General features: G+C 41.8%; 1 protein-coding gene across 1 annotated transcript in view; it reads left to right on the top strand.

Annotated features, from left to right (window-relative positions):
• LOC132820057 (sodium/hydrogen exchanger 2-like) overlaps nucleotides 1-7,643 on the top strand; it is a 160,899-nt gene extending 153,256 nt beyond the window's left edge. Inside the window, exon 12 of the mRNA XM_060831976.1 lies at nucleotides 7,324-7,643. Within this exon, the coding sequence (XP_060687959.1) occupies nucleotides 7,324-7,583 (260 nt within the window). The 3' untranslated portion in view covers nucleotides 7,584-7,643. The remainder of the gene's footprint in view (nucleotides 1-7,323) is intronic.
• Nucleotides 7,644-25,446: the final 17,803 nt, after the last annotated feature.

The following is a 25,446-nucleotide window of genomic DNA, read 5'->3' as shown; positions in this document are numbered from 1 at the left end:
CCCCAGGGCAGGATTGACTGCACGAGAGGTCATAGTTTTAAGATATTAGGATAATATAGAGGGGGGACGTCAGAGGTAGGTTCTTTACGCAGAGAGTTGTGAATGCATGGAATACGTTGCTAGCTGTGGTGGTGGAAGCAGAGTCATTAGGGACATTTAAGCGACTGCTGGCCATGCACATGGATAGCAGTGAATTGATGGGTGTGTAGGTTAAGTTATTTTATTTTACATGAGGATTCATCCTCAGCACAACATCATGGGCCAAAGGGCCTGTTCTGTGCTTTACTTTTCTATGTTCTATGTTCTCTAACCTTGTTAAAGGAGCAGTTTTGTCATACCTCCATCCTTAAAAAAAAATCAATAACCAACGATGACTTGATTTTAAAACCCCTTAATCTTAAACTGTTAGTACTCTACAACACAAAGATAAGACCATAAGACCATAAGACATAGGAGTGTAAGTAAGGCCATTCGGCCCATCAAGTCCATTCCGCCATTTAATCATGGCTGATGGGCATTTCAACTCCACTTACCAGCATTCTCTCTGTAGCCCTTAATTCCTTGTGACATCAAGAATTTATCAATCTCTGCCTTGAAGCCATTTAACGTCCTGGCCTCCCTGCACTCTGCGGCAATGAATTCCACAGGCCCACCACTCTCTGGCTGAAGAAATGTCTCTGCATTTCTGTTTTGAATTGGCCCCCTCTAATTCTAAGGCTGTGCCCACGGGTCCTAGTCTCCTCGCCTAACGGAAACAATTTCTTAGAGTCCACCCTTTCCAAGTCATGTATTATCTTGCAAGTTTCTATTAGATCTCCCCTTAACCTTCTAAACGCCAATGAATACAATCCCATTACATTACAATGACAATAACCATGCAAACTTGCTGTACACTTCATGAACGTCGACTCTCCTGCTCCTTGGATGCTGCCTGACCTGCTGCGCTTTTCCAGCAACACATTTTCAGTACTACACTCTGTTTCAGTATGGTTTACTCCTGCCACCGAATGCCTCTCTTTCTCATTCAAGCCTTGACAATGGGTTGGCAACCATGTTTTCTTGTTCTGCTACATGCACAATTGTCAATTTGAATGGTTGTAACAACAAGCTCCATCTAAACAGTCTGGCATTTTTGTTCTTAAATTTCTCCACAAATTTCATTGGGTAATGCTCAGTGTATATGATCATCTCAGATACGTTACTAGTAACATAAACATTGAAACGTTGTAACGCCAACACCAAGCTCAAAGTCTCCTTCTCAACTGTTGAATATTTCTGCTGATGAATGTTCAACTTCTTGGAGAAATACCCAATAGGTCTTTCTATCTTCCTGTCAGCAAGAGCGCAGCACTAGTACCCGCATGACTTACATTGATAGCCACCTTGAGTGGCTTTGTGTAATTAGGTGTGGTTAACACTTTAGCAGTGGTTAACACAGCTTCCAGGCTGTCAAATGCCTTCTCACAGTCTGCTGTCCACTGAAATTTCTTGCCTTTCTTTAGCAATTCAATGAGTGGAGCAGCCACACTGCTAAAATTTGGTACAAATTTTCAATAAAATCCACTCAATCCCAGAAAAGATAGTACCGCTATTTTTGTCAATGGTATGGGAAACTCCCCAATTGCCTTTGTCTTTGCATCTCGTGGAGCCATTTGTCCATGTTCAGTAACATGGACTTGGGCTTTGGCAAATTCACTAACCCTGCCTCCTGAAGTCGTTTGAACATGTCTGATAAATGTCGCAAATGTTCCTCCCACATGTGACTCAAAATCACCAGGTCATCTACGTATATGACGAAGTTGGGTGATCCAGCAGTGACCTTATTGGTTAGTCGCTGAAATGTGGCTGGCACATTTTTAATACCAAATGGTATGACTTTAAACTGATACATCCCATTTGGCGTTATGAAAGCCAAAATTGCCTTTGCTCTTTCTGACCAAGGTACCTAGCAGTATCCTCTGAGCAAATCCAACATGGAAATATAAATTAATTGTCCTACCTTTTCAACGCAGTCTTCCAATGTAGAATCAGTCTTTGTAACGGCATTGACTTGATAGTCCACACATAACCATTGGGTACCATCTGGTTTTGGCACCATTACTATGGGGGAGCTCCAGTCACTATTACTCACTTCAATTGTGTCATCTTGGAGCATGTGTTCAATCTCCTTTTGAACCTGTGACAACTTTACAGGGCTATGCCCATAAGGATGTTGCTAATCAGAACAGCATCTCCAATATCTACCTCATGCATAATTAGTTAGTACTTCCCATCTTAACTCCCCATGTGATAGTAATAACTCTTTCAGGTCATTTTGATTTTCCTCTGGAAGGTAACTCAATAATTTCTACCAGTTTGTGACAGCTTCCTCATTGTCCAGTTTAATTTGTGGAATATCTAGTTCAGAATCCTCTGAACTTTGTTCTTCCCTCTCTGTTGTAACCAATATCACAGTCTCCTTTGGCTTTCCTTCCCTGTCAAAATACCTTTTGAGCATATTCATATTATTCATATTACACACTGTATGAGACTGCTTTCTGTTTGGAGTCCTTAGCAAATAGTTCACCTCACTCAATTTCCTTTTAAGGTCCCCTAAACCTTGCTTTTAAAGATTCACCTATCACTGGAAATAACACCAACACCTTATCCCCCACAACAAAATTGCAAGTTTCTGATTTCTTGTTTGCTTCCTGTTTCATTGTATGCTGTGAATTTTTTAAATGCTGTCTAGCCAACTCCGCCACTCTATTTAATTAGTCCCTATATTTTGACACACAGTCCAAATGTGTGGTCACTAAATTCTGACTTACCAATTTCTCCTGAACCAATTTTAGCAGTCATGCCCAAAAACTAATTCAAATGGCCTGAATTTGGTCAAATCATTTGGTGCACCTCTGATGGCAGAAAGTACAAACAGAATTCCCTTATCCCAATCATCTGGATACTCTTGACTATAAGCCCCGAATATGATCTTTAATGTCTGATGCCACATTTCTAGCACTCCCTGCGACTCTGGATGGTATGCATTAGATTTGAATTGTTGTATTCCTAAGCTGTCCATAACTTCCTTGAATAATTTTGATGTGAAGTTTGACCCTTGATCTGATTGTATCTCTGTAGGTAGTCCATATCTAGTGAAAAATTTGAGTAAGTCCTCTATAAATCTTTTAGCTGTGATGGGATGGCCTCTGGAAATCTAGTGGGTACATTCATTAATGTTAACAAATACTGATTCCCACTTTTTGTTTGAAGTAGGGGTCCTACGCAATCAATTGTAGTAAGTTCCTCAAATGGAAGAAATGGAATTAAAGGTGCGAGTTTTATTACTGCCTGTGGTTTTCCAATAATCTGACATGTATGACATGTCTGACAAACTTCAGCTACATCCTTGTGCAGTCCAGGCCAGTAAAAATGTTTCTGTAGTTTAGCTTGAGTTTTTCTTGCTCCTAAATGACCCCTTCAAGGTAGCTCATGTGCCACCTGCAACACTTCCTTTCTATAACCCGCTAGCATTGTGACTGGATGAACGTCTGCCCATTTCTCATCTGCCTGAATATGTGATGGTCTCCATTTCCTCATTAAGGCATCATTGTTAAGATAATAACATTCAGGGATGCATTTGGATTCTTTATTTTTGTTTGCCTTTTGATACAACTGTTTTAAATTTTCATATTTTTGCTGTAACTCTCAATTAATTTACCTGAGCTAACGGTGTCTGCTTTGTCATGTATCTGCTCCTGGTTTGTCTCAGCCATTTGATCAAACAGGTTCTCTGCTAATTTCACTTCAACTTTCCTATCTATATTCTTTGATCCCTTTTGTTTCAACTGGTGCCCTTGTGACCTCGTTACCGTATAGTTGGGGAAAATCCCAGGATATGTGTCCTGCAATAGTTCAATTGCTTGAGTTTCCACTGGCTCTTCACCTACAGTAGATAGCACTCCTACCTGTGAACCAGTTATATAATTAGCAAGGACAAATTGTATTCGTGGAGCTAAGAGTTTGCCCATTACTTCTGTTACAACTTCTCCACTTTTCACTAGACACTCTAACCTCGCTTTACATAATTGTCTTGCCTCACTGTGAATTCCCGCTACCAGCACTGTTTCTGGCAATAGTCCTTCAGAGGTACATATTTCCTCATCTTTCAACATCACAGATTGAGAGGATCCTGTTTCTTTTAATATTATAATATCTTTACCTGCTGCTCCTGGCCTATGCGAGTAAACTTTACCCTCACAGGTATATGGCTTGAGATAATATGGCACTTCCTCCTTAACCAACCACCGACCAGGTTGTACATTCTGATGCAGTAATCTAACCTCCACTGTGCTTTCCATTACCACTCCAACAAAATTCACTAACTTATCCTGTTTTCCTACATCTGGCTTCCCAATGCTTTTCCTCACCCACCAACACTGTGATCTCATGTGGCCTACTTTACTGCAGTGAAACCACTGGAGCTTTTTAAGTTCTCTGTCCCCTTCAAGGGTTTCCTTTTTATCTTGTTATCCTTATGATCTTCACCGAGATATACCTTTCCCTTACCATGCAAGGATTTCTCTTTTCCTCAATTTCTATCCCTCACGGATCGAAACGGATTTTGGAAACCAAACTTTGATTTGGGAACCAACTCATAATCATCAGTCATTTCAGCTGCTATTCTTGCCATTTCTTCCATGTGAGTTCTCACTACTTTAGAAAGTGAATTTTTGAACTCCTGTCTAAGTGCCAATTTCTGAAGTTCAAACTCCCTCTCCTTCTTGCTTTCTTCTCTCGCTTTCTCTCCTCCCTTTCTTTCCCTCCCTGCCTTTTGTTCTGTTAAGGCAATTTGTTCCTTTTCTCTTTCTTCCGCTTTTAATCAATTCAAACTGTTCCATTTCTGTTGCCCTTTCCTTGTCTTTTGCCTCTAATTCAAGTTGCTTCATTTTTAATTGAATTTTAGCCATTTGCAAACTTGGCTTTTTGCAAAAGTTACTTGTTCCACCCGCCAGAAAACTCTTGGTGACTGAAAGAGCTATTGCTATCCCAAACCAAATCCAACACCAGGAACAAAAGACACTAACACCTGCCACTCACTGCCTTCGAGTCCAACAACCCTAATCCCAGTTTGGAACTATGGAACAAATTCCAGGTGAACCCCAAACTGTTATGGACCAGACCAGACGCCCTCCAAACATTTCCAGAAAGTAACCCAGATGCTAACTTTGCTAGTTGTTTTAAGCAGGTGTAAAGTGGATATTCCAGGAGCTGGACAAACCACTTAGTTTAGACAAAACAGAATTTATTGACAAGATTACTGAATGAAACACAAATAAAAGAGAAGGGAATACCGAGTAAATTAACCCATCTGAAAATGCAACATATCATCCCAACTTAATGAGGCTATTCCAAATACCTCCAACAATCACCACAAACACTCTTTGACACAAAAGGAGAAAGCAAACCCAGATTCTAACAGGAGAGAAGTCATAGAGACAATCAGCATGGATCTGCTTCTTCGGACTGCTTGTTAACCATACCAAACCAGAGAAAAACTAAGCTGGGAGAACTGACTACACATCCTTCATTGTACAACTGTTTTTTTTAAAACCTTGAAAGCCTTTTTTCTTGAGGCAGTATATGTTAGCTATAATCAAACTGGCCCTGAAACCCATCCAAACCTGGACTTTTTGGCGCCTGTGTCTTTTACGACCTCCTGAAAAAAAACAAGTAAAACCTCACCTTGTTAAAGGAGCAGCTTCATCGCACTCTGTCCAGTATGATATGATGATTCATGTCTAACCCTAACCCTAATCCAAACCCTGATTCATGTCTAATCTTAACCCTACCGAATCTTAACCCCAACATTGAAATGCATTGCTACATAAAGCTACACTATACACACAAAACTAAAAGAAGGAATACACTTTCCAAACCTTCTACAACACTCCATTTTTCCATTGGCCTTGTTATTTCAGGGGTAATGCCCAAATGTGAATGATATCATATTCTATTGCTGCCACAACAATCCTAGTTTGTCAATTTAACAAAACTTTGCAATGTCTGTACCAAATCTGGTACTTTTACCATGTGGGCTTAATGCATTAGGAATGTTAACATGGATGTGTGTGTGACAATGGATATAGAGAAGACGTTAACTGAGGAGTATCTCTGACCTTATTATGGGCTGGCAGCAAACCCTCTCTGTTGGCAGGATTGGCAAGTTAAATGTTTTAAAGACCCTGGAAATTTCTCATTCCACATGCTTTGCTGGTTTTAGACTGACCTGCTGGGCTTTACAAACTCTAAGAAACCTGACTGTTTATAGGGAGCTGAGGAGAGCTTTGGGGAAAGGGGAATTGCTGTTCTGCACTGTTTGTGGACCAGAAAAAGTAGACCTGCTTCCTTCTGCCTCCAACTCCACCTTCATCTCCCACACCTACCACTATCTTGCCATGACCATGCAGTCATTCTCACCTTCAACTTGCCACCACACCCTTCCCCATATATAGTACCATGGTTACTGGGAGTGGACTGTTCTTGAATCAGTGACTAGATACCCCATATTCAAAAGCTGTCAAGATTGATGGTTTTGATCACTCCCATCCCCCCACTTCAAAGCCCAATCGAAGTGGGACAAGGTATGCTCCATGATCAAAGCCTCCCCATGACTTGTTCTGGAATGTTCGCTGCTGCTGATTGATAATGCAGCCTTTCAAGTAGGTCATTTCTACATGGGGAATGTGTAACAGAAATAAGTCACATGCTATAGAGTTAAAACCATTCAGGAAAATCCACATACACAAGAACATAAGAAATAGGAGTAGGAATACAAGTAGGCCATCTGGCCCATCAAGCCTATTCCATCATTCAATATGATCATGGCTGACCATTCGTGGACTGAGCTGCATTTACCCAGCCTCTCACCATAACCCTCAATTCCTTTATTGTTCAAATATTTACTGTTCTATCTTTGTTTTAAAAACATTCAATGAGGTAGTCTCAACAGCTTGTCTGCCTCCACCCCCCAACTCTCTCACATAACAAGTAATAAATATCCAGGACTTTGTCTTTGCTGGCCACTTGCTGTCCAAACTCCACAGGAGAGTCATAGCTTTCTCCAAGGCTTCTCCTGATGCACGTTGCCAGCACGACAGGACTTAGCGAGGGTTACACAGTCCCAATGTCACTTCCATGATATTGGCTGTACCATTAAAACATTTATAATTGGGGCTTACCTCTAATCTATCCTCACTACAATTGGCAATTGCAATGGAAGATTTCAGTGGTAATTCTATTGTGTGAAGATATCAAGATGTCTTTTGTGTTTCCTTTGTGCAGTTGGAGGATATGGAGGCAACAAAAACAACGCAGAGAACCAATCTCCAAAGCTACCCAAGTCCATGTCTGTCACTCCTCAACAACCTCACAGGACAGAATGGATTAATGAGGAAGAACTTGAAGACCTACAGAGTTCTGATGAAACAGACATAAATCAAAAAGGAGAGGACGAATTGAAAAAAAATGCTGAAAACAGAAAACCTGCGCATAAATTAAAGCTCAGGTTCGCTTCCCAGGATACAATCGAAAATGGATTGTAACAAACCGGCAATATGTGCAGAATACCTAATGCACCTCCAGTAATTCTTTGAAGCAATTATTGACAGATCCAATGTAGAATATACAGAACAAAAAGCAACATCTAAAATTGATGTGACAGACAATGTGAGATATTCAGCACTCACCCTTATCTTAACACTAAAGCCTCACTCTATATGGGATTTCCAGGTATCATGTTGAATATAAGAACATTGGAGCAGGAATTGACCATTCAGCTCTTCAAACCTTCTCTGCTACATATACCTTAACACCACTTTCTATTGATATCCCCGTATGCCCTGATGTCATAATCATCCAGAACTTCATGCTCAAAGATTAAGCTTCTACACCCCTCTGGGGTAATAATTCCAAAGATTCACCAGCCTCCTCCTCACCTCTTTGTTAAATGACCTACTCCTTATTCGGAGACTGTGGCCCCTGGTTGTAGGTTCTCCAATCCAGAAGGAATATTGGAGAAAAGGAGAGGGGTGTGTAGGAGAAGTGGGGAGTTGCTGCTAGGAAACTGTTGCAGCTGTGTGCTAGTCGGTTTCAATCAGATCACCTCTCATTTATCGAAACTCTAGAGAGTACAGATTGAAGGTTACTCAATCTTTACACATATAACTATATCTACCATCTCAGAGAATAAATCTCACTTTAAACAGTTGAAGGACATTTGACACCAGGCAGGTTAGCCTTCTGAAACAGTAAGCAAACTCCAACTCTGCAGGAATCAGTGCAATTGGCTCATTTTGTCATCCAACCTTAGCAATGCATCACTCCTCACTTTCATAATATACCATTGTTTCCATGATTAAAAAAAAGTCTTATGCACAACAATGGCAAATATCACTTTCAAAATACTAGGTCAAAAGACTATTTTCTAGGAATCGTTGTAAGCAATATTAGTGACGGGAAACCTGTTCGACATTAATGCCTGCTGTTCTTTTTCCTAGTGATGTTAACACATTTACAAAATACAGGGTAACACGTGTATTAAAATAGGTAACAATGTCTCTTTGACTTTGTAAGCTCCCATATGTAGTTTAAAGTCATCATTATAGTACAAAGCAAATTCTCTTGCAGTGGTCAGTAGGGCAGATATTACATCCAAATGCTGTGTACTATTACTATCAAAAATATATTGTATAATTAGTCATCATTAGCTCATCTGACACTGCTTGAAAGCTTGTAAGTATTTAAGGGGATCACGTAAAGAGTGCTGGAAATTGTTTTCCTCATCCAAATGCATAAAAAGTTATTGGGTAATAATTGCATATAATGGATGGATTATTAATTTCCTGAAGTGAAGTTATTATATTTCAATCTGTCTGAAAAGCCACAACATCATAAGCATGAAACATTAAGCACTTTAACAATGTCATGGGACCATGGGACTGAAAAACCCTGGGAGTTTCCAAATTACTCCCAGACGTTTGTTATATCTACACCTCACATTCATGTTGCTGTTCTCAGTCTACTGAGCACTGCTTTCCCACTTCAGAGATGTCTTCCATCATCAAGGATTTACACGTTGAAAGAAGTGCTGGAGAGAGACAAGTACATTCAATTTGGACATGTGCAGTGCTATTTGATGAATACCGCAACATCAGAAGATTGTATATCATCTCATGTACAATGTGTTACAAAGTAACTGTATGTATTATATGTAATGTACCAAGTGTTATACTGTATCTGTGCTGTACAGAAAGCTAATGCACCATGTAATTGTATGTATTGTACATATACCCAATAATTGGCTGCAATTCCATTTTGTTGTTATGGAAAATAAAAAATTAGAACCAACCAGCATTGTGATTAAGCACTGAAATATTTGCAGTGATTCTGCTGTGTCTAGCTATAATTGCATATTGCAGCTAGTTGATGTTTTAAAAAGTTGCACATAAAGGTTTGAGACTGAGTTCAGTATTAAATATCAAAACAGCTATAGATTGTAAGGTAATGTTAGGAAGACTGGAGAAGAAGGAATGTCAGCTAAAGAGGGGAGAGGTAGAGAGGAGAAGTAGGGAGTTGATGATGCTGACAGGAAATTCTTTCAATGGTGTGTTAGACAAGTGCCAGGCAATAGGCCCATGCAATTATTAGCCACGTTAGCCCAATAAACCATTCTGAAGTGGGTGGAAGGCGTCAGTACAGGGCTGGGGCTAGTCCAAACTCTTCCCTATCCAAGTCAGGAAACTCATAGAAAATAGGTGAAAAGTAGGTGAGCAATATTCACTTATTACTGGGACAGGAATAGCAGTTCTTGAGGTCCAAATGTTCGGGTTTGTGGTGTTACGACTTTACACAGGGTTAAAAAAAAACATAAAGATGTTGGATCTGTCTCAGAGTTACTATTTGACGCACACAATATTTCAGGCTAGTATTTGACAAACTCTCGAATATAAAAATGGAACTCAGTTCCCCACAATATAGTGGAGGCAGAAAAACAGAATGGTTCAATAGCTGCACTTCTTAGTTTCTACTGATCTTAAGTGCCTTGAAATATGAGGGATCCCACCAGCTTAAATTCAACAACTCATTCTTTAAGCATTTGTGTGCTCCTCTGTTTTATGAGCTAACAGATTAATATGGGTGCGACCATTTGCAGGTCCAGGATCCTGAAGTTTATTTATTACAATCTTGCCAAAGTCTAATACTGACATGGTGCAATCATCCTCCTGGCATTGTAATATGAATATTTATACACCAATATACTATATAGCTCAAAAAAAGGTAAAAAAAAATCACACTCACTAATTCTGGCAAATACAAGTCTCACGAGTCAATCAAAACTTTGCATGACATAGCATTGCAGGAATTGAATGGGGATGATTTGTGTCTTGGCTCTCAGGCGAAGAGCATAGATTGAGATTCACACTTGGAGAAGGCCCACTATCATCACAAACCAATGTGCTTATGAACAAGTCTTCCACAGGACCAGGACGCCAGCTAAAAACAGCTCTTCTGCTCGGAGGTACCATTGGGGAGGTGGCAGTTGTTACGGGAAGTATTCCCATCAGAATTCCAGGTTTGCAAAGCAATCGCGGCTGGAGGCAAGTGAAGACAGGAGGAGTGGCAGGGGTAGGGGTCACGGAGGTGGAGGATATATGTGAGTTGGCAGCAAGGGCAGGGCTTTAGCTCTCAGCAGGGAGTCTGTGGTCTTGAGGCTGGGTTCTTTAATCAAGCTCTGGGTGATGCCTGTGAATTCCCCCCATTCCCCTGATATGCCCTGATAGCACACAGGTACAACACATATTTCACTACTCACTCCGTCTTCGTGGCGATAGGTCACTGTTTTGATAAGACCATAAGACTGTAAGAATTACAACAGGATGAAGCTGTTTGGCCCCTTGAGCCTGTTCTACTGTTCAACAGGACCATGGCTGATCTGACACTCCTCATGTCCAATTTCCTGCATTTTCCCATGACCTTTGATTCCTCTACTGATCAGAAATCTATCTATCTCAGCTTTAAATGTACACAAGGACTCAGCTTTCACAGCTCTCTGTGGCAAAGCATTCCAAAGACTCACAAACCTCTAAGAGAAGTAATTCCTCCTCATCTCAGTCTTAAATTGGTGCCCCCTTTTTTCTTAGACTATGCCCACTGCTGCCAGATTCTCCCCTTTGGGGAACATCCTCTCCGCATTTACCCTGAGTTATGGACCAGGACAGGTCCCCTCAAAACATTTAAATACGGTTGTCCAGATGCTAACTTTTATAGTCGTTTTAAGCAGTGGATATTCCAGGGGTAATGCAGCTGGCCCAGCCACTCAGTTTTAAACAATATAATTTATTTGTGCACAAACATAAGAAAATGAAATTTAGGATAACACAAAAATTTGAAAACCCAATCATCTCTATCACAACTTACTGGTTGTGTTCCAAATACTTGCAACATCTCATAAATACTCCTTTGGCAAAAAAAGAGGGAAAATAAAACACAGGTTCTTACAGGAGAGATGTCAGAGAGAAAGAGAGAGAGAGAGGATCAGCATGGAGTTTTTTTTTAGGTCCCCAGCAGCATTTCTGGTTTCCTCGCTAAAACTTGACCAGCAGCATCAAACAAAAACAGCTTGCTAAAACCAAACCCTGAACTGGGAGATCTGGTCACTCTCCTTTCATTTTACAAGTGTTTAAAAAAAAATTAACAGCTTCTTCAAGTAGATAAACTCAGACATATTGGAACCTCTGCCTTTACGGTCCCTATGATAAAGAAACCAAGGACAGAATAACATTGTTAAAGGAGTAGCATCGTCACACCTGTCACGCCCCTAAAGAGGCTTTTGAGTGGGTATTAATTGCTCTTTTAAGGGTCTTAATGGGATGATGGAATAGCAAAGTGGAAGGTCTTCCATGGGGCTTCCCACCATAGATTTAATGGTGCTTGAGTAAATGTTCTTGGTGGCTCTGGCCATGCCTTGGGGAGTGGGATATGAAAGACTGCCACAGCCACCTGATAAGAAGCAGCGTTTCAAAAGCTTGTGCTCCCAAATAAACCTGTTGGACTACAACCTGGTGTTGTGTGATTTTTAACTATCTCTTAAGCCCTTGATCCTCCTCATTGAATGGTGCATTAATACCATTGCGCATTCATAAACAGAATTATTAATCCAGAAAAATCCAGCATGGTAATTGTGAAATATATTCACTTCCCCAGAGGGTGGTAAAGACTTTGAATATTGTTGAACAGATGCATGAGACCGCAACTCTGACTAAGTTTGCAGATGATACAAAGATTGATAGAGGGACAGGTAGTGTTGAGGAGACAGCGAGGCTGCAGAAGGATTTGAACAGGTTAGGAGAGTGGCTAAGAAGTGGCACATGGAATACAATGTGGAAAAACGTGAGGTCATGCTCTTTGGTAGGAAGAAAAGGGGCATGGACTATTTTCTAAATGGGGAGAAAATTCAGAAATTGGAAGTGCGAAGGGATTTGGGAGTCCTAGTCTAGATTACTCTTAAGGTAAACTTACAGATCAGTAGTTAGGAAGGCAAATACAATGTTGGCATTTATTTTGAAAGGACTAAAATATAAAAGTAGGGGTGTACTTCTGAGGCTTTTTAAGGCTCTTTCTGGATCAGTGGTGCTGGAAGAGCACAGCAGTTCAGGCAGCATCCAACGAGCAGCGAAATCGACGTTTCGGATTCCAGATGAAGGGCTTTTGCCTGAAACGTCGATTTTGCTGCTCGTTGGATGCTGCCTGAACTGCTGTGCTCTTCCAGCACCACTGATCCAGAATCTGGTTTCCAGCATCTGCAGTCATTGTTTTTACCTTTTTATAAGGCTCTTGCCAGACCACATTTAGAGCATAGTGAGCAATTTTGGGCCCCATACCTCAGGAAGGATGTATTGCCTCTGGAGCAGGTCCAGAGAATGATCCCAGGAATGAAAGGCTTACCATATGAGGACCATTTGAGAACTCTTGGAATATACTGAATGGAGTCTGGAAGGATGAGAGGGGATCTGATTGAAACATACCCCAGAATATTGAATGGCCTGTACAGAGTGGATGTTGGGAAGATGTTTCCATTGGTAGGAGAGATTAGGTCCCTAGGGCACAGCCTTAGAGTAAAGGGAAAACCTTTTATAAGGAGGAATTTCTTCAGCAGGAGACTGGTGAATCAGTGGAATTCATTGTCATAGAAGGCTGCAGAGGCCAGGTCATTGACTATATTTGAGACAGAGATAGATAGGCTCTTGATTATCAAAGGTTATGAGGAGAAATCAGCCATAATTGAATGGTGGAGCAGACTCGATGGGCTGACTGACCTAATTTCTGCTCCAATGTCTTACAGACTATGGTCTTTTGTTTCTCACTCCTCAGGTCAAGCAGCACAATGTCAAATTTCAAGCAATGACAAAATCAAAGTAGAAAAAAATAAAGGTGCAGATGGGCTTGTTTGGCTGAGTTATTATTGAGAAAGCAATAAGGATCTTGAGGCTCCACATGCTTCTCAGTAATTCAGAAAAGGTGCAAGGCTTGAACTTATTCATTATGTTCGCGGAGAATGTGTCCCAGCGGATGAATGAACGTCACTTATCAGAAGCAAATGTAGATGAAGAAGCCCCAGTCCCAGAGGACCACAGTGCTGCAGTCTCATTAGAGAGAGATGGCTGGTGGTGAGTGTAATCTGAAGTTAACAATGTTTCAGGCAAAGGGAAGGTTGAGAGGGTATGACCTCCATGGTAACCTCTGTCGATGCAGGCTATAATTTTGATTTATGATACTAAATGAGCTTTCATGTATAGTTATTATCACACTCAGATGCATCAACCAGTGCATTCCAATCACAGAATGACAGGCCAAATACGATAAAGGTTAATTCCTTGCATTAACACCAATTCCAAAGTTACCACTTACACTGTCTCAAATGCTCTGCTTAGTTTGGACAAGAACAACTTACACTTTGCTAAGGTGTACAGAATGTAATAACAGACATAAGCTGATTATATGACGAAAGATTCGTGACCATGGATATTAACTCTGCTTCCTTGTTCACATACCATGTCCAATCTGCTGAGTATACTTCCTGCTTTTAGTATCAATAAATGAAACTCAATTAAGTTTTATGTGCTGTTTGCGTACTTAAATTCTTCTAATATTTTCTAAGTGTGGTGGGCTAACTGAGAACTGACTGCAGTTTAAATAAAACTTGTTGCCCTGTGTGCAGTTTTGTTTAGTTGATCCACATTAATCGTGTTGTATAGTGTTGGACTAGAATACAAAGATACAACTACCACATTATGCTTTCACTTGTATTTATTCTGTCACTAAATGCTGTGCCCGGCGAGGCAGTCGAAGTAGATTCAGTTGCAGCTTGCAATGAGAACTGTCTCTGTTCTTTAAAATCATAGAGAAAATGCGTGTTTGGATACAATCAGCCAAATGGTTACTTTCTGTATCTGCTATATAGGGGTCTGGTCAGTGTGTGGTTCAGAATACCATTGGTATGGGTTCGATTCCTATTCCAGTTGAGGTAGACTCTGGGATTGCCTCTGCACCCTAGGTCTGTGAATGGAGAGCAATGGCAAATCACCACTGACGCAAATTAATCAAATGAAAATGGCTTTGGTTGACGGATCAGCAGATAATGAGCCAAAAGGGATCTGCCTTTGGAGCAGACATGCCCTTACTATTTTCTTCATGGAAGCAGCCTAGAACTATCATCTCTCAAAGCCACGATGTTGGTTGTAGCTCCTGACCTACCTGCTGTTTTCAAACTATGACAGCTTGGAATCGCCCCAGCCCAGGAGGCTCATTAGATCAAAATGATGCAATTAACAATGTCTAATATGGACCCAGGAGGCATCCTGCATTCATCTGAAAAGCTTCCAGACTCATTTGTTTCTCAAAGTGTGAACAGCAATAAGCCATTTTCATTTGTTTCTCAAAGGCTGAGCAGCAGTGAGCCATTTCCATTACTTAATGTCCCAACAGGCTTTTGATAGCTATTTGCAAACAATGTTATTATCTATAGAGTAACATGATTAATATTATAAATTCATTGTGGTTATCAACTAGAGAGAGAGAGGGAGGTAAACACTTAGAGCAAATAATGATAAAAATTTAGAAGCCTGCAAGAAAGGAGGCCATTTGGCCCATCAGCCAATTTGCTGATCCTGCGCTTGAAGGCAGGCCAGGCATTTAATTCACATAGCTGAATCTGCCACCTTTCTACCCCTGCCTGAATCAAGCTGCAGATGGGAAGGCCCAGGATGGCCTTACCCACCCAGTGCCAATTGAGACCCTGAAGTGGACAATTAATGACCATTTAATGGTCTCATCCCATCAACAAGAAGATTAGGTCCATTTGCACGTGGTGTTCCATTGTAGGGACATCATGGAGGGCCTGCAGATAGCCACTGCTGCTCTTGTTGCTAACGGTCTGAACCCCTCTTCCTGTGACACCCCTGACCCTGTGAAATCCCCCCACCCCCACGTTATTTACTTGAGACCTGGATCACTGTGATTTTGAGACTACATCATAGCAGACTTACTCCCATGATTGTGTGTGGTGCTGCTGGATTGAATTGCCATTCCTGCAAAGAGGCACCATATCTCTCTGTGAGTCTCCAGCCACAAAGTGAGATCCCCAACACCTTAACAGGGTTCCACTCTTTATGTCAACATTGATTTTCCACCAATTCAAAATGAACCTGCAAATCTCAGCTGTCCATCCTTGTATACATCTCTGCTTCGTGCAGTCATAGAGTCATAGAGATGTACTGCACAAAAGCAAACGCTTTGGTCCAATGTAACCATGCTGACTAGATATTCTAAGTTTATTTAGTCCTAATTGCCAGCATTTGGCCCATACCCCTCTAAACTCTTCCTTTCACATCCCATTCAGATGCCTTTTAAATGTTGCAATTGTACCAGTCTCCGCCACTTTCTCTGGCAGCTCATTCCATACACACACCAACTTCTGAATGAAAAGGTTGCTCCTTAGGTCTCTTTTATATCTTTCCCCTCTTACCTTAAACCATGGCCTCTTGTTTTGGACTCTCTATCCTGGAGAAAAAAAAACCTTTCCTGTTTATCCAATCCATGCCCCTCATGATTTTATAAACCTCTATAAGGTCATCCCTCAGCCACCGACGCTCCAGGGAAAACAGCCCCAGCCTATTCAGCCTCTCACTATAGCTCAGACCTTGTAAATCCTTGTAAATCTTTTCTCTACCCTATCAAGTTTAACGACATCTTTCCTATAGTAGAGAGACCAGAGTTGAATGCAATATTCCAAAAGTGGCTTCACCAATTGCCTCTACAGCCACAATATGACATTCCAAGTCCTATAATCAATGCACTAACCAATAAAGGCAAACGTATCAAATGTCTTCATCACTACCCTGTTCATCCATGACTCCATCTTCAAGGAACTATGAACCTGCATCCCAAGATCCCTTTGTTTGTCACACTCCCCAGGACCCTGCCATTAACTGTATAAGTCCTGCCCTGAATTGCCTTATCAAAAGGTAACATCTCATACTTATCAAAATTAAACTCCACATGCCACTCCTTAGCCTATCGACCATCTGATCAAGGTGCCCTGAGGTAACCTTCTTCACTACACCACCTATTTTGGTGTCATCTGCAAACCTACCAAAGATTTCACCATTCTTCCATAAAGTATGCTATTGTTTCTGTCTTAAATCATCCCTCTTATATAATTAAGTGCATGAATGAAAATGCTCCCACTCCTTAATGGATCATATCAAATTAAAAAGTCTGCTAACTACCTGACTGAACTCACCATTGAATCTATAGCTCCATATTTGCTTAAGAAATCTGTGTAATCATCATTTTGTGTTCGAACTCTGGTTGGCTTGCTGATGCAGAACGTCAAAAATAAGCTTTCGAAAGTATGAGGCAAGATTTTCAATGTTCTGCCCAGGCAAAAATCCTGCATTGGAAATCAACTATCCATTACAGAAAACTACCTGACTCTCAATTCGAATTCAAATATCAACATGAAAATTGGATGCTTTTTATAGGCACATTAGTGTTGGGTTGATAATTTATCCTTTTGTCTCAATGATGTCGGCAATAAATGAGCTTTAGCTTATCCATGATTAAGAAAGCTTAATGGAAATGGAATTAAGGTGGGTAAGTAGAGTAGAGGTACAGGTGAGCTGAGATTCAACAACCACAAGGGGCTGATTGAGCTACCCATGTTGCTATGCACTCAGAGTAAGGCTCCTGATCTTTCCATACATTGGGGAAATGCCCCACAAAATCAGTTGCAGGAAGTAATAAGGTGCCCCTAAGAAGGGGTGGCTACCTTGACATTTCAGTGGAGGAATCCAAAGAATGTCTTTCGAACTTGATAAATTCTTGTAATCTGCAACAGAATGTGATTACATAATATTTCATTAAAGTTAACCTAAAAAAGGCCATTTCACTCAATTGTCTGTATTGTTATTTTATGATCCATTTAATTCCCTGACAACCCTTTTTCATCTCACCAGATCAGTGTAATCTGCTATTCCTTTCTTTCTTATTTACATACCCAGCTTCCCTGTATCTGTATCTATCCCATCTGTCTCAAACATTTCATGTTGTAGTGAGTTCCACATTCTTATTATTCGGTGTTGTGAAGAGGCTACCCAGCAAGGGAGAGAACATCTGATCCTGTACAGCTGTAAGCTAAAGATTTAGTAAAAAGTAAATTCCTTCTTCTTATCCAGTCTCTCATGTTTCAGAGTAAAATGTTTTCATTCCGATTCCAATTGCATCTGATAGGTTTATGTACAGACTCAACCATATGTGGGCAGATGGAGCGTGAATGGTTGAGCAAATTGAGGTGCGAGATTTGTGCCTCTAATGCTTTGACTTTGTCAGGGAACACACCGAATGAAGTCTCTTAATGTGGGCCCTGCTGAGCCCTGATGAAGGGCTCTGGCCAGAAACGTTGAATTTCCTGTTCCTTTGATGCTGCCTGACCTGCTGTGCTTTAACCAGCAACACATTTTCAGCTCTGATCTCCAGCATCTGCAGACCTCACTTTTTACCCCTGCTGAGTTTCCCCCGCATTTTTGGTTTTTATTTCAGATTTCCAGCATCTGCTGTATTTTGCTTTGAACCTTTGTGATGTCATTGACCAATTACCCAGTTCAGCAGGAATGATATCCTCTACAAAGGACATCTAAGAGATAAAAGGTCCCCCGCTTTAAATAAATTTACAGATCTTTCATGATCAATATCAGAATCAATATCAAGAGTCCTCAAGCAAATAAAGTCCAAAGCTAATGTGTTCTGAAGGTAAGATTAGATAGGCTGGGATACTTTTTTGCTTTTGGAGCAGCAACGGTTGAGAGGGGGTGGAGAGAGATGCAGATGATTATGATAGGCATTTGCTGAGGAGAGTAGGAATGAATATTCACCCTATAGAGTCTCAGGACCCTTCAAAGTAAATGCAAGAAACTAAAAATTGTAACTGTTGCTGAAGGTGATTAGATTAGATTACTTACACTGTGGAAACAGGCCCTTCGGCCCAACAAGTCCACACCGACCCGCCGAAGCGCAACCCACCCATACCCCTACATATACCCCTTACCTAACACTACAGGCAATTTAGCATGGCCAATTCACCTGACCCGCACATCTTTGGACTGTGGGAGGAAACCGGAGCACCCGGAGGAAACCCACGCAGATACGGGGAGAATGTGCAAACTCCACACAGTCAGTCGCCTGAGGCGGGAATTGAACCCAGGTCCCTGGCGCTGTGAGGCAGCAGTGCTAACCACTGTGCCACCGTGCTGCCCGTGATGTTGACTCACTGTCAAGAGTGTGGTGCTGGAAAAGCACAGCAGGTCAGGCAGCATCCGAGGAGCAGGAGAGTCAACGTTTCAGGCTTAAGCTCTTCATCAGGAATGTAACTTGTGGGTCATGGGGGCTGAGAGATAAAAAAAATCCATACATCTTCCCCCTCACCCTTATCCAAGGCTCCAAAGGATCTTTCCACCACCTGTACCACACCTGTCCGCCAACTTGCAGATCAGTTCAGAGAACATCTCTGGGATACCTGCACCAACCAACTCTACCGCCCCGTGGCTGAACACGTTAACTCCCCCTCCCACTCTGTCAAAGACATACAGGTCCTGGGCCACCTCCATTGCCAAACCCTTACCAGCCTAAGCCTGGAGGAAGAAGGCCTCATCTTCCAACTTGGGACCCTGCAACCGGATGGGATCAATGTGGATTTCCCCAGTTTCCTCATTTCCCCTCCCCCAACCTTATCCTGGTCCAAAGCCTCCAACTCGGCACTGCCCCATGACCAGTCCTACCTGTCCATCTTCATTTCTTTCCCACCCAACTGCTCCACCCTTCCTTCTGACCTATCACTTCCACCCACATTTTCTGAAGCTGACTCAGTGTCACTCATTTCATTGAGTGCTGCATTTTGTGAAGAATTCAAAGGCATTCAAGAGGATAAAGAAAAGTATAATGAAGATTTTTTCAGCAGTGAGGAACTTTAGTGATGAAGATAGATTGGATTTCTTGGAACTTATTTCCATGGAGAAACGAAGGCTGAGAGGAGATTTGACTCAAAATCATGAGGGATCTGGACAATGTGGCTCTGATGAAGGTAATTTGTATTTGACCAAACGTCTGAGAACACAGCTATTAGCTCAGCGAGCAAATTTACAACGGATCCACAACTTGAGCTACAAATCTTCCTCAACATCTCAAACACCTATGGACGCAATATGCTTAAATTAGTCCAAAGTTGGAAAACAAATCCCATCTGACTGAAAATCCCTCGCCAACAACTGTACTTCCTATACGAATGCCTCAGGAGACAGGTATTACCACAATGTGTCAAATACAAACCACCTCTCCCAACACCCCACAAGCTGGGAGAGCAGCAGAACAGAATGGCCGCAGGATGCGATCAGATGTGATAAATGATGCCCACAAAACCAGGTACTTTAGAAGTGTAGTCACTGTTGTGCCTTCCACCACTCTTCAATGATTAATGCCTTGGGATCTTTCCAATCAACCTACAGCAGCAGGCAGGCATTGGATTAACATCTTATTTAATGGATGACAATTCTAACAGTGTGGCATGCCATCTGTACTGCACTGAAGTGTTAATGTAGATTCTATATTCATGTATCTGGGTGATGTTTGGGCATGCTTTGAATGACTCAGATATCTGAGCTATTAAAACTACACTCCTGTCTGTGGGAAGCTAGGACTGCATACTGGGGATGGGTTGCAGGTAATTAATGGGAGGTTTTTGTGTGATGCTGAGACTACCCCCAAAAATCTAGAGCTACACTGGTATAAGTGAAAGAGTATTCTTTTCCATTGTTTAGGCTGAGCCTCTGACAATAATAAAGAAAACAATAAGCTGTCAACACCGGAAGTCTGAAGGAAGGGCTCTGGCCCGAAACGTCGAATTTCCTGTTCCTTGGATGCTGCCTGACCTGCTGTGCTTTAACCAGCAACATATTTTCAGCTCTGATCTCCAGCATCTGCAGACCTCACTTTTTACTGAATGAAAAAATAGCCAATGCTAGGTAGGTGGAGCGGCTAGAGAAGTAAGCAGTTTGGGAGCAGATTCTTTGATTAGGCAGGACCATCGCAGTCCAAGTGAACGCAGAATGACATTTTCATGGAATTCCCTGCCCAGTGACGCTACTTCAATAAATATTTTTAAAGGTAAAGTAGATAATTTTTTGAACAGGAAAGGAATTAAGGGATATGGTGAAAGGGCGGGTAGGGTGGAGCTGTGTCTATGAAAAGATCAGCCATGATTTTATTGAATGGCGGAGCAGGCTTGAAGGGCCAGACGGCCTATTCCTGCTCCTGGTTCTTATGTTGTTATGTTCTTATTTTATGCCCTCTGAACAAGACTGGATCTTAATGAGCTGATAATTGTTTCTTCCTTTTGTAAAATCGTTCCAGGAAGAGAGAGAATATCTGCGCAAATCTAGTTAACATCTTGTTACCCCAATGTGGCTCCAGTTTAGAGTGCTTAAATGTCACGAGGAGAACTTCTAAAATCCCACCAGCACTGATATGTAACTTGTGTCATTTAGGAATTGCAGTATATCACAACACACTATGGTCACTGGGTTTTGCTCCTTTTACACCATTAGATCCAGCATCATACATCACCCTCTGACAAAGAGTGTCAGAGCTTGGTCCCTTCTTCAGTGAACCTGCCATAGAGTTAGGAATTAAGAATTGCAAACCTGCAGTACATATTCTCACCACACGATGGAGACAATGTTAAATAATTCACGTCAATGTCAGAAAGAGAGAGGCATTGGAAGCCGTATATTGAGGATATACGGAGAAGAGCTTGAGTTAGAACCCAGGGCCCCTACTGTAGTGATTGTAATGGGGTCAATCAGGTGGACCTCACCAAACATGAGTTCCCTGATTGGGGCTGTTTAATTAGTCTAATCAGGGAACCCTAACTGATAGATAGAGTCAGAGAGTCATACAGATGTACAGCTTGGAAACACACCCTTGTCTATGCTGACAAGATTTCCTAAAATAATCTAGTCCCATTTGTCAGCATTTGGTCCATATCCCTCTGAGCTGTTCCTATCCATACACTCATCCAGATGCCTTTTAAATATTGTAACTGTATTGGCCTCCACCACTTCTATAGACCCACAACCCTCTGCATGAAGAATTTGCCCCTTAGGTCCCTTCTATGTCTTTACCCTCTCACCCTAAACCATGTCCTCTAGTTTTGGACTCCCTACCCGAGAAAAAGACCTTGTCTGTTAATCCTATCTATGCCCCTCATGATTTTATATATCTCTATAAGGTCACACCTCATCTTCCAATGCTCCAGGGAAAACAGCCCATTCAACCTCTAACTGTGGCTCAAACCCTCTAACCCTGGAAACATCCATGTAAGTCTTTTCTGAACCCTTTCAAGTTTAACGGCATCCTTCCTATAGCAGGGAGACCAGAATTGAATGCAGCATTCCAAAAGTGGCCTAACCAATGCTTTGTACAGCTGCAACATGACCTCCCAGCTACTATGCTCAATGCACTGACCAATAAAGGCAACCATACCAAACACCTGGTTTGACTCCACCTTCAAGGAACCATGAATCTGTACCCTAGATAAAAATGAAGTGTCAGACACTGTCACTCTGAGAGTTGACTTTGACGAGGCTATACCAGAGACAAAGACTTCCCCATGTGTAAGTAAATGATGACTTGGTGACTTGGAGACTGAACTCTGTGATGTTAGTTCAGTGGCAATGAGAGAAAAGCATGACCTTAAAAAACCTACTCCCAGCAGTCATGTTTGAGTTGAAGTAAGCATTGCTTATATCATGCTGTTATTTGGGAAGCTTGACTTGTGCAACACTGCCATCGAAGACAGCGTCCAGTATGTGGAAAGAATGCATTTTCTTTCTGGGCAAATTACTTTGGGGCAGATGAAAATCAATGAGTAATTCTCCTGACAGCTTGTGGGCACATAGCTTTTTCATTTATTAGGAACCTAACTTTCCATGAGGCACCAAATACTTTTGAGAGTCGTTGGATTTAGTTAAGGAATATTAGCCTCCTCTATTTCATAGATGCTATCATTTTTACTTGGCAATTTGAGGACCAGGGGAATCTGCGCCAGTTAAATTTTTATTCAGGATCCACGCTGGCAAGCCATTGTAGTTGCTGATGGCATGCGAACTCAGGACAGCAAATGAGTCCTACAAGGCCGGACTGGACTAAGAGAACTCATAGGCTGGTATACAGGAGAGACAACACCCTAGAAAGCCCACCTACATCCGGTTTGGAATAGTTAAAATTCATAGCAACATCCAAATCAGAACCAACTAAATTAAATGTCAGGTTACTTGGTTCTAATGGAGATCAATACTAGCGTGGCTACTTTGGTGATTGCACAACTAGTCTTTAGCAAAACTCACTCTGGATTCCAACCCTTACGTCCAAAGAAAGGTTTCAAGCTTCAGCAGATGATTCTTGACTGGCTTCCTTCTCTGAAATCTCTCCTGCCTCGAAGAGCTCAATGTTTGAATTTACCTTTGGCCAAGCGGGGTGTTTAAGGGACGTTGCGGGAATTGGAACAGCTCCTGAGTTAAGTTATACATAAGACCTCATCTGGACTGAGAACCTGTACCGGGGAACCTTTCAAGATTAAGGTTACAACTCCAGTCTCGGTCTCTTGTGAGAAGCAGCTGGTTCAGTACCTACTGATTGTAGTTAGAAGCTTGGGGGTGAAGCCTGATGGTTGGTTGGGAAATTGGTTGGGAAATATTGACATGGATTGGCTCAATACTTTTTGATTAGAAAATGGCTGCCTGAGTGAAGTCCCAATTGAATACCCGAACGTTTTTCGAGAAGGTCTGGGGACTGTTAAAGGAGTCAAGGCCACCTTTCATTTTGACCAGGAAGTGATTCCAGTATTTTGCAAGGCTTGCCCAGTGCCATTTCACCGAATGGAATAAAAGTAGAGGCTGAAATCAGAAGGTTAGAAGGAGAAGAAATCATCAACTCAGTCCAGTTTGTGGAAAGGGCAGCACCGGTCATACTGGCTGTGAAGCCCAAAAGGTCAGTTCATCTTTGTGAGGGTTTTAAACAAATGGTAACTTGCTTTTCACAGCTGAATAAATATCCAGTCCATAACATAGAGGATTTATACACAAGCTGGTGGGGTTGGGGACTGTCCTTCACAAAGCTGGATAATAACCATGCGAACTTGTGATAGCGGTTAAATGAGGATTCCCAGAGATATGCTGCAATTAATACCCCAAAGAGTTTAGAACAAGACATGAGACTGCCATTCGGGGTAGTGCAATTTTTCAGCAGGTGTTGGAGAACATTTTACAAGGTCTACCCCAGGTAACCATTTATCTAGATGATGTGCTCATAACAAGGAAGACCAATTAGGAGCACTTAGAGAACTTGGACACAGTGATTAGATGTTTCGCCCAGGTGTACGTATACCTTGGAAGGTAAACCTGTGTGTTCCAGGCACCCCAAGTGACTTACTTTGACTGCAAAGTTGAACCAGACCAGGTTTCACCCATTGGAAGATAAATGAGGGTGATCAAAGGTGCCTCAGCTCTCAAGTCTGTACCAGAGCTTAGGTCTTTCAGTGGCCAGATGAATTATTATAGAAAGTTTATATATAATCTTGCCTCCATACAGGATGGACAAACTGGTATTGACTAAAACACCAGAAATGAAAATAACACAGCCCTGTCAACCACGCAAAGTCCTCCTTACTAACATGTGGGGGCTAGTGCCAAACTTTGGAGAGTTGTCTCACAGACATAGCCTGACATAATCATAATCACACAATCATTCCTTACAGACAATTTTCCAGATATCACTTTAAGTAACACTCGACATGTCCTATTCTACCTGCAGAACAGATCAGGAGAGTTGGTGGCACAGTGGCGTGCAGTCAGGAGGGAGTTGCCCTGGGAGACCTCAACATTGAAGCCAGACCCCATGAAGTCTCATGGTTTCAGGTTAAACATGAATATGGGAACCTCCTACTGATGACAGCATAACGTAACTTCCTCTCTCCCTCAGCCGATGAATCGGTGCTCCTCCCTCTTGAACACCACTTGGAAGAAGCACTGGGGGTGACAATTGTCTGGCTTGGGACTTAAATATCCAGCAGCAACAGTGTCTCAGTGCAGCCCTACTTATCGATCTGGTCGGGTCCTAAAGGACATAGCAAAGATAAGTGGGAAAACGGAGGACTGGGAAGCTTTTAAAGAACAACAGAAGATTACTAAGAAGGAAATACGCAGAGAAAAAATGAGGTACGATGGTAAACTGTCCAAAAATATAAAGGAGGATAGTAAAAGCTTTTTTAGGTATGTCAAAGGCAAAAAAAAATTGGGCCCTAGAAGACAGAAACAGGGGAATATATTACGGGGAACAAAGAAATGGCAGAAGAATTGAATTGGTACTTCAAATCTGTGTTCACTGGGGAAGACACAAGCAATCTCCCTGAGGTAACAGTGGCTAAAGGACCTGAACTTAAGGGAATTTATATTTGCCAGGAATTGGTGTTGGAGAGACTGTTAGGTCTGAGGATTGGTAAGTCCCTGGGGTCTGATGGTCTACATCCCAGGGTACTGAAGGAGGTGGCTCGAGAAATCATGGATGCATTGGTGAATATTTTCCAAAGTTCGTTAGATTCGGGATCAGTTCCTGCGGACTGGAGGGTGGCTAATGTTGTACCACTTTTTAAGAAAGGTGGGAGAGAGAAAGCAGGAAATTATAGACCAGTTAGTCTGACCTCAGTGGTGGGAAAGATGCTGGAGTCTATTATAAAGGACAAAATTACGACACATCTGGATAGTAGTAACAGGATAGGTCAGAGTCTGCATGGATTTATGA

This window comes from Hemiscyllium ocellatum, chromosome 11 (assembly GCF_020745735.1).
Source record: "Hemiscyllium ocellatum isolate sHemOce1 chromosome 11, sHemOce1.pat.X.cur, whole genome shotgun sequence".
NCBI classification, from domain to species: domain Eukaryota; kingdom Metazoa; phylum Chordata; class Chondrichthyes; order Orectolobiformes; family Hemiscylliidae; genus Hemiscyllium; species Hemiscyllium ocellatum.
Note: the sequence above shows the minus strand (reverse complement) of the source record. Positions and strands in the feature narration are given on the sequence as shown.